This window comes from Lissotriton helveticus, chromosome 12 (assembly GCF_964261635.1).
Source record: "Lissotriton helveticus chromosome 12, aLisHel1.1, whole genome shotgun sequence".
Taxonomy (NCBI): domain Eukaryota; kingdom Metazoa; phylum Chordata; class Amphibia; order Caudata; family Salamandridae; genus Lissotriton; species Lissotriton helveticus.
This window is the reverse complement of record NC_136073.1, coordinates 776113044-776128139: the sequence shown is the minus strand read 5'-3', so window position 1 is coordinate 776128139 and position 15096 is coordinate 776113044. Positions and strand designations below refer to the sequence as shown.

Sequence of the window (15096 nt, the reverse complement as noted above, 5' to 3'; positions counted from 1 at the left end):
CAGGATGGGGGTGGTAGGTTTACTACGTGTGCCATGACTTTTACGCTTGTTCCTTGCCTCCGGGGCACGGGTGGGAGGCTGTCTATGTGCTGTCAGGAGGGTGGCTGCGCAGGGCTCTGTTTGTTCTTTCTTCTTTCCATGCCTTTGGGTTCTGTGGTGTTGACACTACTCTGGGTGGTGTTGTTAGTCACCGTTTCTTTCCAATTTTTCTGCTCTTCGCATACTGTTCCCATGCTTCCACAGTTTTTTATCTGGTGGTTCCGCGTTTTGGTGCCGGAAAGTTCTCCGAAGAAAAGTGACGTAGGTGCGCCGGGTCTTATGTGACCTCGCTGACGTCACGTACGGGGACGACGCCTGGGCGGAGTCGCGTTATGTCGCCCTGCCCCCAGCGCGCAGGGATGCTGTGGCAACAAAGTTTCCTGTCTCACGCCTAGGGATAATTCTACGTGAAGGAATCTGCGGCTAGAATCGTCTCTACCAGACACATCGTTACCGAAGGTAAGTAACTCGTACTTTCTGCTGCGACGCATGTTAACTCCAAGTAGTTTTACTGCATCAATTGTGACTCCGATTTTCTGCAGAATCTCTAGGATAGATAGTTCCAGGCCTTTCAGTGTAGGTCTTTAAGCAAGTACTCAAGCTGATCATATGAACGAGCCTGCAATGTGTTTTCTTCTAGAACTCATTGTGTATTTTGTGATTTTTTTTTTTTTTTTTTTTTTTTTTTACGAAGCACTCTTGTGTGTGTGTGTGGCCTGCAGGTGATCTGGATCTGTATTCTTCAGCATGTGTGGAAGGCTCTGCTGTAGAGGCACTTAGGTTACATTATTACTTGGTGTGGATTTACTTGATGGACCCTTGTGGACGATTTTCAGCTTTTTCTGCATGGACTTTGGTGGATGTTTTGTACAAACACTGTGGATTTTCTTCTGGAATTCCAGGGTTCATGTATTACAGGTAGTGATTGTGGATTTCTAACGTTAAATGGTGTTCAGCTGTCACAGGTTGAATCTACAGCTGTAGAACCAAAGAACTTGAGGTACCTGAAAGTTTCTGCAAGAATGTTGAGCAACGTTGTTCAGAAGATGCTTTGTCTGGGTCAAAGAACTGGAAAGAGCTAGGAAGGTGAGGTGTTGGGACATGTGGTTTGTAAAATAAGCAATTGTGTGGATTCTGGCTTGTATGATGTGAGTGCTGTCACAGCTTCTTGGGTCCAAGGTGATTTTAGACATTATAGGGTTTATGTTAGCAGATGAGACCGCAGACGCAGAGTATGGAACGTCTCTTGTGGCTTCCAAAAAGAGGAAGATTTGGCATTGCTATGATGTATTTGCATGTTTTTTTGGTGTGAGGTGTTAAAGTTCATCTTTGTTTTGAAAGCATTAGAAAATGTGATTGGAAACAAGACTTCCAGTAGAAGGTGCTGATTTGATTATAAGCTGCTGGCTGTTTTGGTCTGGCGCGCACTTTACGGTATAAATCACACTGTACTAATGTATAGCAATAAGTGTTCAGAAAGAAAGGATGTTCCTTGGAGCTAAAACAAATATGAAATATACATATCAGATTAAATAACAACCTTTCTGTCTTTTCTCCAGGAAAGCACGAGAGAAAATGTTGGATGCTTGTGGTGCAGTCAGCAATGGATTTTCATACCAGGAGAAGTTAGCTTCCTCTACCAAGGTCACTTCTGTCCTCGAAGCACTAGCTGGAGAGTATGCCCTCATCATCAATGGCCACAGCCTGGTGAGTACTATTCAGCTTTTACACATTTCTGAAGTATACATGGTTGACTGCAATGACCAATCTGTCTCACCTCTACTTGTCAACTTGGGATTTGGAGCATTTGATGGTTGTGGGTGTGTATGTAAGCATGACATTTCCAGTTCTTGAATTTACCTTGAGTTCACTATAGGGGTACCAAGGGCTGATTCACTATTTACATTACCATGTTGTACACATCTGTGGGACCTTTTCAGTAGTAGGGCAATCAGAGATGACCGGGCTGAGATGGAGTCATACAAGGTCTTTTACCCATTGTATGGAGTTTAACCTAACCATTGAACCCCGAACTGAGCACCAAGTACACCAGTTTAGCACTAGACCTTGAAGGTAGCGAAGTGGAGCAGCCCAAGTTCCCCACTCCCTGAGATGGTGTGGCGGATAGAGATTCAAAACTCTATAAGCAGTCAGTATCCGTTAATAATACGATGTCCAACCATTGCTTGTGCTTACGAGATAGAAGTATTTTACTCAAATCACACATGACCATACATAGTCTTGCACAAACAACCAATTATGCCCATTGGTACTAATACCCCTTAGTTTCTGTTGTAGAGGCGGAGTATGCTGCTCCCATGGGACAGAGTCTTCGGGTATTCTGTACAACTTAACTACCTCATACCCTGTGGGAGTAACTCTTCAGAAAACAGTAGGTCAGGAGAAGCTACCTATATTTAGGTGACCCTCTGTCTCCTCTCTTCCGTACCCAGAAGACTGACGCATTACAAAGTGTCACTGCCATGTCCTGCGAACCTGCACTTCACACCTGTTGTCTGGGTTCTTTCCAACCCATCATCTTGGATACCAATTGGATATTGCAAATTCAAAATGGATCCAAATGACTATGGCCACATACCATATGTACAGTACGTATACGCATCCTCTGTACACTAAGGTGCATAATGGATTAGCAAATAACCTAGTTGCGGAGAACAGCAAACCAATTTTACAAAAATGGTAAGAGATGCCTGTAGGCCACTCTCCTGGGCGCGGACAGTAAAAAAGTCCTACCATCCCAATATAAACAGTATCCCAGCTACCACTACCAATCCTCTGTAGACCGGCAAGCTAGCGAAAGTCATGCTCCGTAAAAGAAGGGTGCACATGGTGTGCCCTGTCAGACCGCAGTGGTCCTTGCTATATTCCTTTATGTAAAAGCAGGATATGACTTGTGTACTTATATTGACATAGTACTAGAGTACTGTGGGAAGAGGACTCTTCATATAGTGGGCCAAAACGAGGTATGCTGTGTACAGAGTCCAGGTAACCCTTATTCGTTTACAGAGGCAAAAATGATAACACTAAATGCAGCAGTGCTTTCCTATGGGAAAAAAGGCATATGTTGCATTCAGTTATTTGCGATCGGTTTCTAGGAGTCTCCTTCGGGACTTAGGGTTGTTGGGGGCCAAGGTCCAAAGTACAGCCAGCAGTTACTTTTTACCTGCCCTAGGGCGTTCGGGTGCAGAGGTGCTAGTCAGGTTGGTAGCTGTGCACAATACGCCAGTGGAAAGAAGTGGGGCCGCCTAGACACAGGCTGCAGAGGGGGACTGAATGGCAAGTCTGGGAGCTTGCAATGGGGGGCTTGTAGGAAAGTAGGATCTGCTTCTTATGGTTACCCCCACTTTTTACTTGATGTTACAATGTGTTGGCTAGACTGACTGGGATCCTGGTAATCAGGACCCCAGTCTATCTGCTTTCTTCTTAAAATGTTATGCATGCACTTAGGCACACTCCACTCCAGATTGGATACTGGGGTACCCTTGTTAGTCCCTAGTATATGGTACACATGTACCCAGGGCATAGATAGCCTTTGGGCTAGTCCAGTGGTCCTGGTACCCAAACCTCATAACCAGGGTGGCAAGAGAGGAATCCGGTTTTGTGTGGACTACAGGGGGCTCAATGCAGTCACTAGGACTGATGCTCACCCTATTGCTAGGGCAGATGAACTTATTAACACTTTGGCCTCAGCCAAGTTCTTGAGCACATTTGACCTCACTGCTGGATATTGGCAAATCAGACTAGCTGAGGATGCCAAACCCAAAACCGCATTTTCAACCCCTAGTGGGCATTATCAATTTATTGTAATGCCCTTTGGTTTGAAAAATGCACCTGCCACATTCCAAAGGCTGGTGAATAACATCCTTAGAGGCCTGGAAGCCTATAGTGCAGCATATCTTGATGATATAGCTGTCTTTAGCTCCACCTGGGAGGATCACCTGAACCACCTGAAGAATGTTTTGGAGGCTCTGCAGGAAGCATGTCTCCCCATCAAGGCCACCAAGTGCCAGATAGGGCAGAGTAAGGTCGTGTACCTGTGCCACCTTGTGGTTGGAGGCCAGGTTCAACCCTTGCAGAGCAAAATCCAGACCATCATGGACTGGGTTGCTCCCACTACCCAGACTCTGTTCAGAGCTTTCTGTTAGGCCTGACTGGGTACTACAGAAGATTTGTGAAAGGATATGGGTTTATAGTGACTCCCTTGAATGATCTTACTTCAAAATGAATGCCCAAGAAAGCTCAGTGGACAGTTAGCTGTCGGAAGGCATTTAATAATCTCAAGCAGGCCATGTGCACTGCTCCCATTCTGCAAAGTCCAAACTACTCCAAAGAATTCATTGTCCACACAGATGCATCTGAATTGGGGGTAGGGGCTGTGTTGTCACAACTTAATGCAGAGGGTCAGGTTCAACGAGTTGCTTTTATTAGCAGAAGGTTGACCCCCAGAGAGAAACATTGGTTGGCCATTGAGAGGGAATCCTTTGCTATGGTTTGGGCTCTGAAGAAGCTGAGGCCATACTTGTTTGGCACTCACTTCATTGTTCAGACAGACCATTAGCCCCTCTTATGGCTAAAACAGTTGAGGGGTGAAAACCCCAAACTTTTGAGGTGGTCCATTTCCCTACAGGGGATGGACCATACATTAGAACATAGACCTGGGAGTAACTGTGCTAATGCAGATGGACTCTCCAGATATTTCCACTTATAACATGAAGACTCAACTGGGCAAGGTTAGTCTCATCTCCTTACGTTTGGGGGGGGGGGGAGGCGTTGTGTAGGAAAGTAGGATCTGCCTCTTATGGATACCCCTACTTTTTGCTTGATGTTACACTGTTTTGACTAGTCTGACTGGGATCCTGCTAATCAGGACCCCAGTCTATCTTCTTTCTCCTTAAAATGTTATACATGTACTTAGGTACACTCCAGATTGGATACTGGGGTACCCTTGTCAGTCCCTAGTAAATGATACACATGTACCCAGGGAATAGGTACCCCAGAGGGCTGAAGCATGTATTATGCCACCCGTGAGAGGTCATGCAAAATGAAACTACAGGCCTGCCATTGCAGCCTGTGTAAGATGGTGTATGCACCACTTACTTTAGTTATAGGTTTACTATATCTATATGTCACAACACTTAAAACCTATCAGTCACCCCTATAGCAGGCCTTGGCAATCCTGAAGGCAGGATGCTGGGTTTTACATGAGTGGGTGCTCCTGCATGGGAAGAGCCCCTCTGCAGCCTTCGGAGACCATTCTCTCGGGTTGTCAGTGAAGCAGCCAGACATAGGTAGACGTGCATTATACGCTCGGGTAAAATGCTATCTCGAAAACAGCTGCAACAAAACATGTCATGTTTAGTATCAAACACCTTAGAATCATACCTCTGGGAGGTATGATTCCACCCTTCTGAAGCATACTTCATGGGGTCACTGCTCTTCCCGGTACCAGTCTTCTAGACCCGGGCAGCACAAAATGGGTGCTGCCGACCAGAGACACATTTCTGCCCTCCTGCTGCTGAGCCTAGCTCGAGTAGGGGAAGGCAGGACAATAGGCATCCTGTCACAGGGACGTGTGACCACCTCCCATACAAGATTTAGTGTATTGGTGGGTGGGTGCACTTCCAAAGTGCCTGAAAGTCTGCATCTGAGGCATACTTTGTGTCCCTGTGCATATTCCAGTTCAAACCAGTCCTGGGAGCCGGTGGCTCCTGCTCTGGCGCGAAACAGGACAAAGGACATGGGAGTATCCTCCCCACTGTCCTGACCCTCACATGGGAGGGTCCCCTGAATCTGTCCAACCCTCTCCCATGGGTACAAAAGGGTTTACCTTACTGTAGGACCCTAGATTCGACGTGGACCGGATTCTAAACAAGAAACCATTGATCTTCGACCATCTGGACACTCTGGACTTCGCTGGACTTCGACTGGGCCCGACTTAGTCTCCCTCTCCGTCCAAAGCATCGTCTGTGCCTGTGCACCATACAGGCTCCATGCAGGACCTGTGAAGCAACAAGGACAGTGGAAGTTATCTCCCTTGGGGTGAAGGAGTCACTCCCCTGCAGTTGCAGGCACTATAACGCAACCGACCGGTCTGCTGATCCTGAGCTCCTGCAGACTCAGAAGGCTCCAGCAGCACAGGAGGTGGGTTCCTACGTTCCTTGAGGTCTAGCTGCCCTCTCACCAAGTCTGAGGCCAGTATCCCTCATGGGGACCGTATAACCCGAACCCATGTGTACTGCGTACTTTTGCAATTGCATATGCTTGTTGGTGTTCCCCAACTAAGTGCATTGGGCTATCGATGGCCCCAACCTCTGTGCATATTTTGTACAAATGACTTCAGCCTCCTCGCACTGTGTGCCCTGCAAGCTGTTACTTTGTGAAACTGCTAGAGGTCACCTTGCGACTCCTGTGCCTCCGGCCTGTGGGTTCATTTGAGGGACAACACTGCTTTCCTTGAGCCCCCCTGGTTGCACCAGGCCTACCCTGACTCCCCTTGCTGTGGTCAGTCTCCCGGTCCTTGCTGGGCCAGACCTAAACCTTTCTTGACTTTCTTCATGGGTTGCCGTTGCCAAGGCTTGTTGGTGCTCCTGCCAGACACCTACCCCATAACACTTGACATCCTTTGTGGGACAGCTTGTATCCAGCTCCTGGTTGTCCTCGATGTCTCCTGGTTCCTACAACTGTGGAGTCCAGGTCTCCTCCTTCCCACCTGAAGCACCCAACATCAGTGGGCATTCGTCTACCGAGCACCTGGTCACTCATGAGTGACCCAGCCTCTGTCCCCTCTGCTTTCAGGTTCCTTCCATCAAGTAACCGCCTAACACTTTTCTTCTTTCCAGCAGTGGCATTTCTTTGAAGACTTCCATTGAAATCGACAACGGTTTCGGACGCCACTTCAGCCCTATGCACCCGGCTTCCCTGGGATAGGTAACTGGTACTTGGGTATCCACGGGTTGGGTGGCTCTCCAACCTTCTAGGTTCCAAAGGATTTCTTTGTAATCCACTGGAAACGGTCCTTAAACACCAAAACGGGAACCGCGATTCTACCATCAAATTGTACATAGCACGCAGTTGTGTTCTCACACTGCACCCGTCCTCTGTGGGGTCCCTCCTTATTCACCTTGGGTGATTCCTTGGGGTCCTAGCGATTCTACAACCTCTAGACACTGCCTTGACTCGATATATGGTTTGGTCTCCCCCTGAAGCCTACTGTATATTAGTGCTACTTACGTTTGTTTCTGTAGTACAGTATTGTGTGCTTTGTGTTTATCTGCGTGTAGCAGATACTGTGAGGTATTTAATATGTGTTATAATAATAAGTTCATATTTTTATAACCACTGTGTGGTTCTCCTTTCATTTAACCAATACAATAAGGTTGCGTTCTGGTTAAAACAAGCTGCTTAACATTCCTTCAAGACTAAGCCTGAAGGCTGATCTCCACAGTTACCACTTGGATAGCTTTTTAAGGTTATCTTTGACCTCTTAAATCACCATAAGGGTTGCTTGTACTGGTGCAAGGTGCCCACTTTAATTAGTGGATATCATATACCAGGCCAACTTCTCGCAGGGCTCTAGTCACAAGGGTCTTGGGTGGTCACAAGCTGGTTTGTCGGTACACGGGCTGGGGCGCCCAGGTGCAGAATGGAAAGGTCCGCTGGGCTCTGTGCATCCTAGGGCCTTGCAGGTTTTGGTCTTCGCCAGTTGAGGGTGCAAAATCAGGATAGCTGGGCCAATCTCGAAGTGGGTCTCTGCAGTACTAATGTTCTGCGATGGCTGTTCGGTCTCAGTGCAGTGGAAGTCCAGATTAGAGTCACAGTCTCTGTTTGAGGCTAGCAATCTGATACCCAGCATATTGACCCTGTGTGGTTCCGGTTGTTTCTGCTATCCTCTTAGTTGGCGTAGGGGGCATAGATCGGACCTTCAAGAGCACAGGGTCCTCTTCCTGGGAGGCTCGTGCGTCTGGTTGACCTGGGTGTGGCAACTCTTTAAAACAGATTTTGTGTGTGGTAATGGTGCTAGAGGACTGCAGGAGAATAGCTCCTCGTCCCCAAGGGAGATTGCTGGCAATTTGCAAAGGGCTAGCAGTCTCCTGGGGTTCTTGGAAGCTGGTCAGCTGCAAGACAAGTCGCTGGTCACGATTGTGAAGACTGGTTCAGGCAGGCAGGTTTTGGCACCAAAACTACACAGCAGTATTCAGTTCTTGCTTTTTTTGCAGCTCTTCTTTGTCCTCTTCTTCTTGATCAATCAAATCCGAGTTCCTGTTGTCAGGGGTGCCACCTAAATACTCATTTAGGGGTGTTAAGGGGAGTGACAGGTAGTAGCAAATGGGCTTCTTACATTTAGGATGGGTGCACCCTCTTTATGATAACTTCCTTGTGGGAATTTGACATAACCTTGACCCAGAGAGCCTAATTCCACCAAAACGAAGATGTTGGAATAATAAAAGTTGTGGTCACATCAGGTAACCCACCTTAGGGGTGGTACTAGCCCGAGAGAGGAACACGCCTCCTGACTAGCTAATAGTCCTTTTGCTAAATGGGTCTGGGTGGCATTTCCCCTGTCTGGGGAAACCTTGGGTCGCATATTAAAGGTGGCAGAATCATTTGAAGCCTCCAGCCTTGATATTCTGATCACTTAGCCATTCTTTTTAGAGGAGATGAAAACCTCAGACAGAGGATGCATTGTTTCTGCCCTCAGAGAACATGGGCTCTCACCTGCACGGGGTCAGAAACCTGGCTGTGGTGGCAGGCAGGTCTACACCAATCAGCCAGCACACTAGTAGGTGGTAGGCTTTCAGGGGGCACCTCTAAGGTGCCCTCTGGGTGCATGCATTAATAAATCCATCACTGGAATCCGTGTTGGTTTATTAATAAAGCTGTTTGATACCAGACATCTCTAGTTTCAGTGAAGCCATCGTGTAGCTAGAGAACTTTTAAATACCAGTTTCCAGCACATATTCTCAAACTGGCTTCCCTGTTCATTTGTAATATCTAAGAAACAACTAAGACATCACAGGGGCACATCTGCTCAAGCAGATATGTCCACACATGTAGTATGGTGCACCCTGCCTTAGGGTTGTAAGGCCTGCTGTAAGTGCGACTTACCTATATTGCATGCAGTGTCTGCAGGCATGGCACACAGGATTTGTGCCATGTTGTGTCTTCACTTTTCTCTGCACCATGGCACGCAGCCTACAATGGCAGTTTGCATTTTGGGCTGAGGGGTCACTTAGGACGAAAAAATACATGGTTCTGCCTTAGGGATCATCTTTAGCCACTTTGCCCTAAGTACCAGGGGTGTACTTTACTAGGGACTTGTAGGGGATGCTAAAGGTATTGCAAATTGGGGGAACAATTGTACAGTTTTAGGGAAGGAGAACAGGCGCTTGGGACCTGTATAGCAGGAGCCCAGTGCACTTCTGTCAAAATTGCATCGGATGCCAGGCAAATGGTGGGGGAGACCATGTCAAAAATGGCATTTTCCTAGAAGTACTACAATAGAACAAATTCAGACCGTAGGGAAAAAGCAAATGATGTAGACCGGAAGCTGAAGTTAATGGATTCAGTCATGGCTGATAGTTTGGGTAGATGGGGTTTATTCAAGATGCATTATGCCTAAAAGTGTTAGGGTCCAAACACCAGCTTGAATTGTTTTTGGCCAATTTTCTAAACAGTTGAGTGTTTGCTAGAGTGTGTTAGGATCAGATTCAGTGTTTTCCATAGCCGAGTGGTGGTCCTTTAAGGATGTATTTGAACATTCTGTATTTTGCTTGGCAGACGTGACGTTCTTGGTCCGATTTCAGATTTTCAATACACACAAAGTGGGAAACTGTTTTTCATATCATTTTGGAAACTTTACTTCGCTATACCTTGTGGCTAATGCACTGGACCTTGACAGAGATGCCATGCTCTTCGATAACCCAACATAGGGGGTTGAGAGCCTATTTGAATTTGTGTTTTCTATTTGTATATTTTGGAACACCAGACTACTTGATTTTCTGCTTGTTGCTATGTGTCAAGTATGTTTCTGGTCATTCCTTTGTACAGCACAAACTAGATGTACAGGCTTACCATGGCTAGTCCTATTCTCTGTCATATCTGATAGTTTTATTGGAACTGATACAATATATTACCTAGATTTTTGACTAATGGTATATACTTTACAATTGTTTGACTGATAAATGAAGGGCGTGGGTCTCAGTCAGATATGCTGAGTTTTCCTAATTTTACGTTTTCTTGATGGGGTATGTCCACCCTATCTTCTTTCCTCATTGTGGAAGTGTTTAAGCCTCTGCTCCTTCTCTTCTCACTGTGAAAGTAGTTAGTTGGATCCAGTCCTGCCTTTTTCGGGTCGGCCGCACCACATAAAGAAGCTTAGTTTGGTGGAATCCTTTAATGAATAGCTAGCTGTGTCACGGTGGCTTTCGGCTGATACGAACCTCCATTCTTATTTACTGACTATAGCTTTCAGTTGGATTCCTCTCTTCCCTCCTCACAGTGGATGTGATCTGGCTTCAACCCTCACGTGTTCAGTTTCCCATGCAGAATCTCCTATTAGTTGGAGCACTCCGGCAGATGTTCATTTGACAGATCTAATGGTGAGGACACTCCATGGTGGATCTTCTCATGCCACAGTGGGGGCATGTGATGGTGAATCTTCTCTTGGTGGCTCTCCTGATGAGGGGACCATTTTTTCTCACTTCACTATTTTTGATACCGTCAATCTAACCTCGCATGGTACCTCATCACATTTTCAACATTGCCCCGTTGCTCCATAATAAATCGTTTTTTCGTGGATAGTTAAAACTGGCCAATTTTTAAACCACTTTATTCATTCACTTACACCCAAAAAGAAAAAAGCCCCACTCCACTGTAATCAGGTGTCGCAGCATGGCATTCGGCTATCCGGGTGGGACCCCGATGATGAAGCATGTCACCAACTAGGTTGGTGAGTTAGGGGTCTTCTAACAAAGGACTAATCTGTCCTTGTTGTGCACCTCCTTCGAGACCACAGAGGCATTGACGTGCCTCCAGGGTATACTCCTACTATTACTTGGCAGGCTCTCCTGATGGTCCATTGTGGCCCTTCTCTTATTCTGCCCCGTGTCAGATGATTCTGGTATTAAAGGGAGTACTCCTTGGTGAATCCCTTTCGTGGCAGAAGCACTTTCTAGTTGATGTCCCTCGGGTGGGACCACTGCATTGTGGATTTTCCCACTGCAGGAAGACACCAGGTTGGATCTCCTCATGGTTAGTGTTATGACTGGCATCTACAAATGGCGGAGTGCTCCTAATTTATTGAATCATTGTGAATCTTCTCCTGGTTAGAGAGCTGTATTATGAAGTTCCAATAGTGGAATCATCGCAGTACAGAACTCTTAGTAGGAATACTATGCTGTGATTCTGTCAGGTTCCAGGCACATCATTGTGGAACTCTGTCTGCTCAATCCAGCAATGGCCCACCCCCTCTGCGAATGCCTTTTAAAAGTACCCTCCATGATGGTCTTTTACCTAGGCCAGACTGAGTTTCCTCCTGTGTGTCCTTGTTTTGCATGTGCTGTTTTAGTCCCTTTGTTGTTTTTCTTTCATGTTGGAAAGCATGTCGAAATGGATTGATAGGTGTCCATTTATGTTTACTCTGAGTATCCTGGTTTGTGCCTTTGTGTTTTTATGCCATTTCTTCCTATTTTCAGGCTCATGCTTTGGAGGCAGACATGGAGCATGAATTCCTGGAGACAGCCTGTGCCTGCAAAGCTGTAATCTGCTGCCGGGTGACTCCCCTCCAGAAGGCCCAGGTTGTGGAGCTAGTGAAGAAGCATAAGAAGGCCGTCACTTTGGCAATTGGCGATGGTGCAAATGATGTCAGTATGATCAAAAGTAAGAATCTGGTAAAATATTATGAATGCAGACAGATACTCTGATGCAGAGTTACATTGCAGTCCACTCACATTGTGCTATCCTGCTCACAGTCCAATACCTTCAAAGGAAGAAATTCCACATACATCCCAAGATTTGACACCCAGTTAGTACATAAAATACTTAAAAGTAGCCAGTATCACAGAAGTCCTGCAACCTGGTTGTCAGCAGTACGCAAAGTTTAGCTACATGTTTCACTGGCACATACATCTGCCTCAGTCCCACAGGCCTGCCACCTTTGCATACTTTCGATATGAAGTATGTGGGCACGCTGAAGTGCAGAGTTTGTTTCAAAGGTAATGCTGTGCCTTGACATTAGCTGGTGGTAAAACTACATTTGCTCTAGGACCCAAACTGAGAAGTTTGCAGATTCACACTTTAGAATACAGGAAATTCCGCCCTAAAGAAGTATTGTCAAAGCCAACACTTCTGACTTGCCTGTAATACCATTAATAGACACAGGCTGGTGCCATTGCTCCGTGCATCCAAATAGTGAAGGCGAAAAGGATTGTGGCAGCTTCACCCTTGACATAACTCCTCCATCCACGAAATGTTCTGGGCTTCGTTAACATTCATCAGATCAGCGCTGGAAATAGAAAGCTTAAGTTGTTTGTAGCTAGATGCTAAAATGTGGCAGCACACACTTTCTCCAGTACTACAGCAGCAATGTAGAACTCATTTCCAGTCAGGCTGAGACCATCAAACTCCTTAATTACTTTTCAGAAAAGACTAAAAACCTTCCTCTGCTGCCTACTTGTTTCTAATAATGTGTTTGAATCCTACTTGATGCTTAGTTTTTAAGCTCTTAAGTATTTCATTCAAAATGGCTTCAGCTGGAGTTCTGACTTGTAAATTCAATGTTTGCTACAAATATTTCACCTAGTATGCGGTCGTGCTTTCATCAATTTACTAATTCTTTTCTGTTGTTTTTCTGTTCACAGCGGCACACATTGGGGTGGGGATCAGCGGTCAGGAGGGAATACAGGCTGTGCTTGCTTCCGATTACTCCTTCTCACAGTTCAAGTTCTTGCAAAGATTGCTCTTGGTGCATGGTCGATGGTCCTACCTCCGCATGTGCAAGTTCCTCTGCTACTTCTTCTACAAAAACTTTGCCTTCACCATGGTCCACTTCTGGTTTGGATTCTTTTGTGGATTCTCAGCCCAGGTTTGTAGTTCTTTCCACGAAAATAGAACTGTCTTCTGTATCTACATGTTGTGTTTCTAACATCTCTACCAAGCGTTAGCGAATACCTTACTATGTAGTATTCACACTTTCCACTGTGTCTCTATCCATCTAACATTTTTTCTACCAAACTTTCCCTACATGCCATCGCTTTTCTGATGTATTTTATTGGTCTTGTCTTAAAAATGAACTCTTATTTCTGGTTGATAGATATGCTTTTAGCTCTTGTCACAAAATAACTAAACTGGTTGGGAATCCCATTACTAAGTTTGAGTTCAACAGTGTGTGTTTTCTCGGGTACTCATGTAATCATCTCCCTCTTAACTTTCTTAAAGGTAGCTGTTTGGTCACTGAATAAGTGTACATTGAAAATCTAAAGTGCTGTAGTTCTGTAAAAGGCCCTCGCCTCAAGCTATCTTTCCAAATGTGCCTGATGAAAGTAAAGGGAGAGCAAAATGGATTCCTGTATAGTTATTTGTCACAGCACGTAAAACAATGTTTCTTAGATAAATGTTGAACATGCTTACATGTCTCGAGAGTGCTTTCCTACATTGCGTTCAACACTGTTGCGGCGGTTAGAGGAAGCTGGCGTTAGGGGAGCTGCTCTTTGCTGGTTCCACTCCTTCCTCTCAGATAGATCATTCCAGGTTGCAATCCCTCCCGGTAAATCCACCTCCTACCCGCTTACATTGGGGGTCCCACAGGGGTCATCGTTGAGCCCCACCTTATTTAACATATACGTTAGACCGCTGGCTGATGTAGTCAAACGCTGGGGCCTGACAATGGTCTCCTATGCGGATGACACACAGCTGGCGGTCACGTTAAGTGGGGACTCAGCTGTGGAGGCCCTCAAGTTTTGCGAGGGGCTTCGTGCGGTAGCCAATTGGATGAATCCGAACTCTCTCCAATTGAATACTAAGAAGACAGAGGTAATGGTGTTCGGCAAGCAACCTGGATGGTGGAATGATCACTGGTGGCCCCCCGAGCTAGGAATGATTCCTTCTCCTGCCATGGAGATAAAAAACCTTGGAGTCTGGCTGGATCCCACCCTTAGTTTTACCTGTCATACTGAGAGGGTGGCAGCCTCTTGCTTTGGCGTCATCAGGGGCATCAGACCGGTATTGAAATTTTTCGATGCCCCCACTAGACAGCTTGTGGTTCAGGCCTCGGTACTATCTAGGATAGATTATGCCAGCGCTCTGCTAGCAGGAGCCAACCAGGCGGAACTTAAGCGGCTGCAGCGAGTACAGAACGCCGCTGCAAGAGCGGTGGTCGGACTGCCTAGGAGATGTCCGGTCTCAAGAACACTACAGGCGCTCCACTGGCTCCCAGTGGCTAGGAGGATTGAATTTAAGGTGCTTTGTCTGGCTTTTAAAATTTTAAAAGGCTCAGCCCCACCTATATTGAAGAATCTATTGACCCCGTATGTTCCCTCTCGATCCCTGAGATCGATGGGTCAGAATTTGTCTGTGGTCCCACGTTTCCTGCCGAGTAGGTCCGGTGGCCGCTCCTTTCGAGTGGTAGCCGCAAAACTCTGGAACTATCTTCCAGCGGAAATTCGAGCACTGGAAGACCTACTCCAGTTCAGACGTGCTATTAAGACTTTACTTTTTAAATAAAAATTTCTGATTTGGCAGTTTTTTGCAATGTTGTGTTTACCTTCCTGGGCGCCAGGACGCCCCTCTGCTGGGGCAGCTGTGCGCGGTATAAAAGCAATTAACATAACATAACATAACATGGTATCCTCTGCACCATGATGAACATCAGAAAGTACTATGACCTACAAATTCCTGAATGGCGTAATATAGCTAATATTGACAATATTGAAAGCCCCTTCACCCTGAGCTGACCACTTCTGCCCCCTCGACTTACTCACCACATAGGTGACTCCGATAGGGGAAAGAAAGCTCCTCTCCATCAAATTCCTTATGAGGCTC

The 15096-nt window shown here is 46.2% G+C and overlaps 1 protein-coding gene across 1 annotated transcript in view; it reads left to right on the top strand.

Moving 5' to 3' along the window:
* The window catches only part of ATP8B2 (ATPase phospholipid transporting 8B2), a 446999-nt gene that overhangs the window by 375185 nt on the left and 56718 nt on the right, over nucleotides 1–15096 (top strand). Inside the window, exons 21-23 of the mRNA XM_078669640.1 lie at nucleotides 1599–1746; nucleotides 11754–11937; nucleotides 12918–13141. Coding sequence (XP_078525766.1) covers nucleotides 1599–1746; nucleotides 11754–11937; nucleotides 12918–13141 — 556 coding nt within the window. The remainder of the gene's footprint in view (nucleotides 1–1598; nucleotides 1747–11753; nucleotides 11938–12917; nucleotides 13142–15096) is intronic.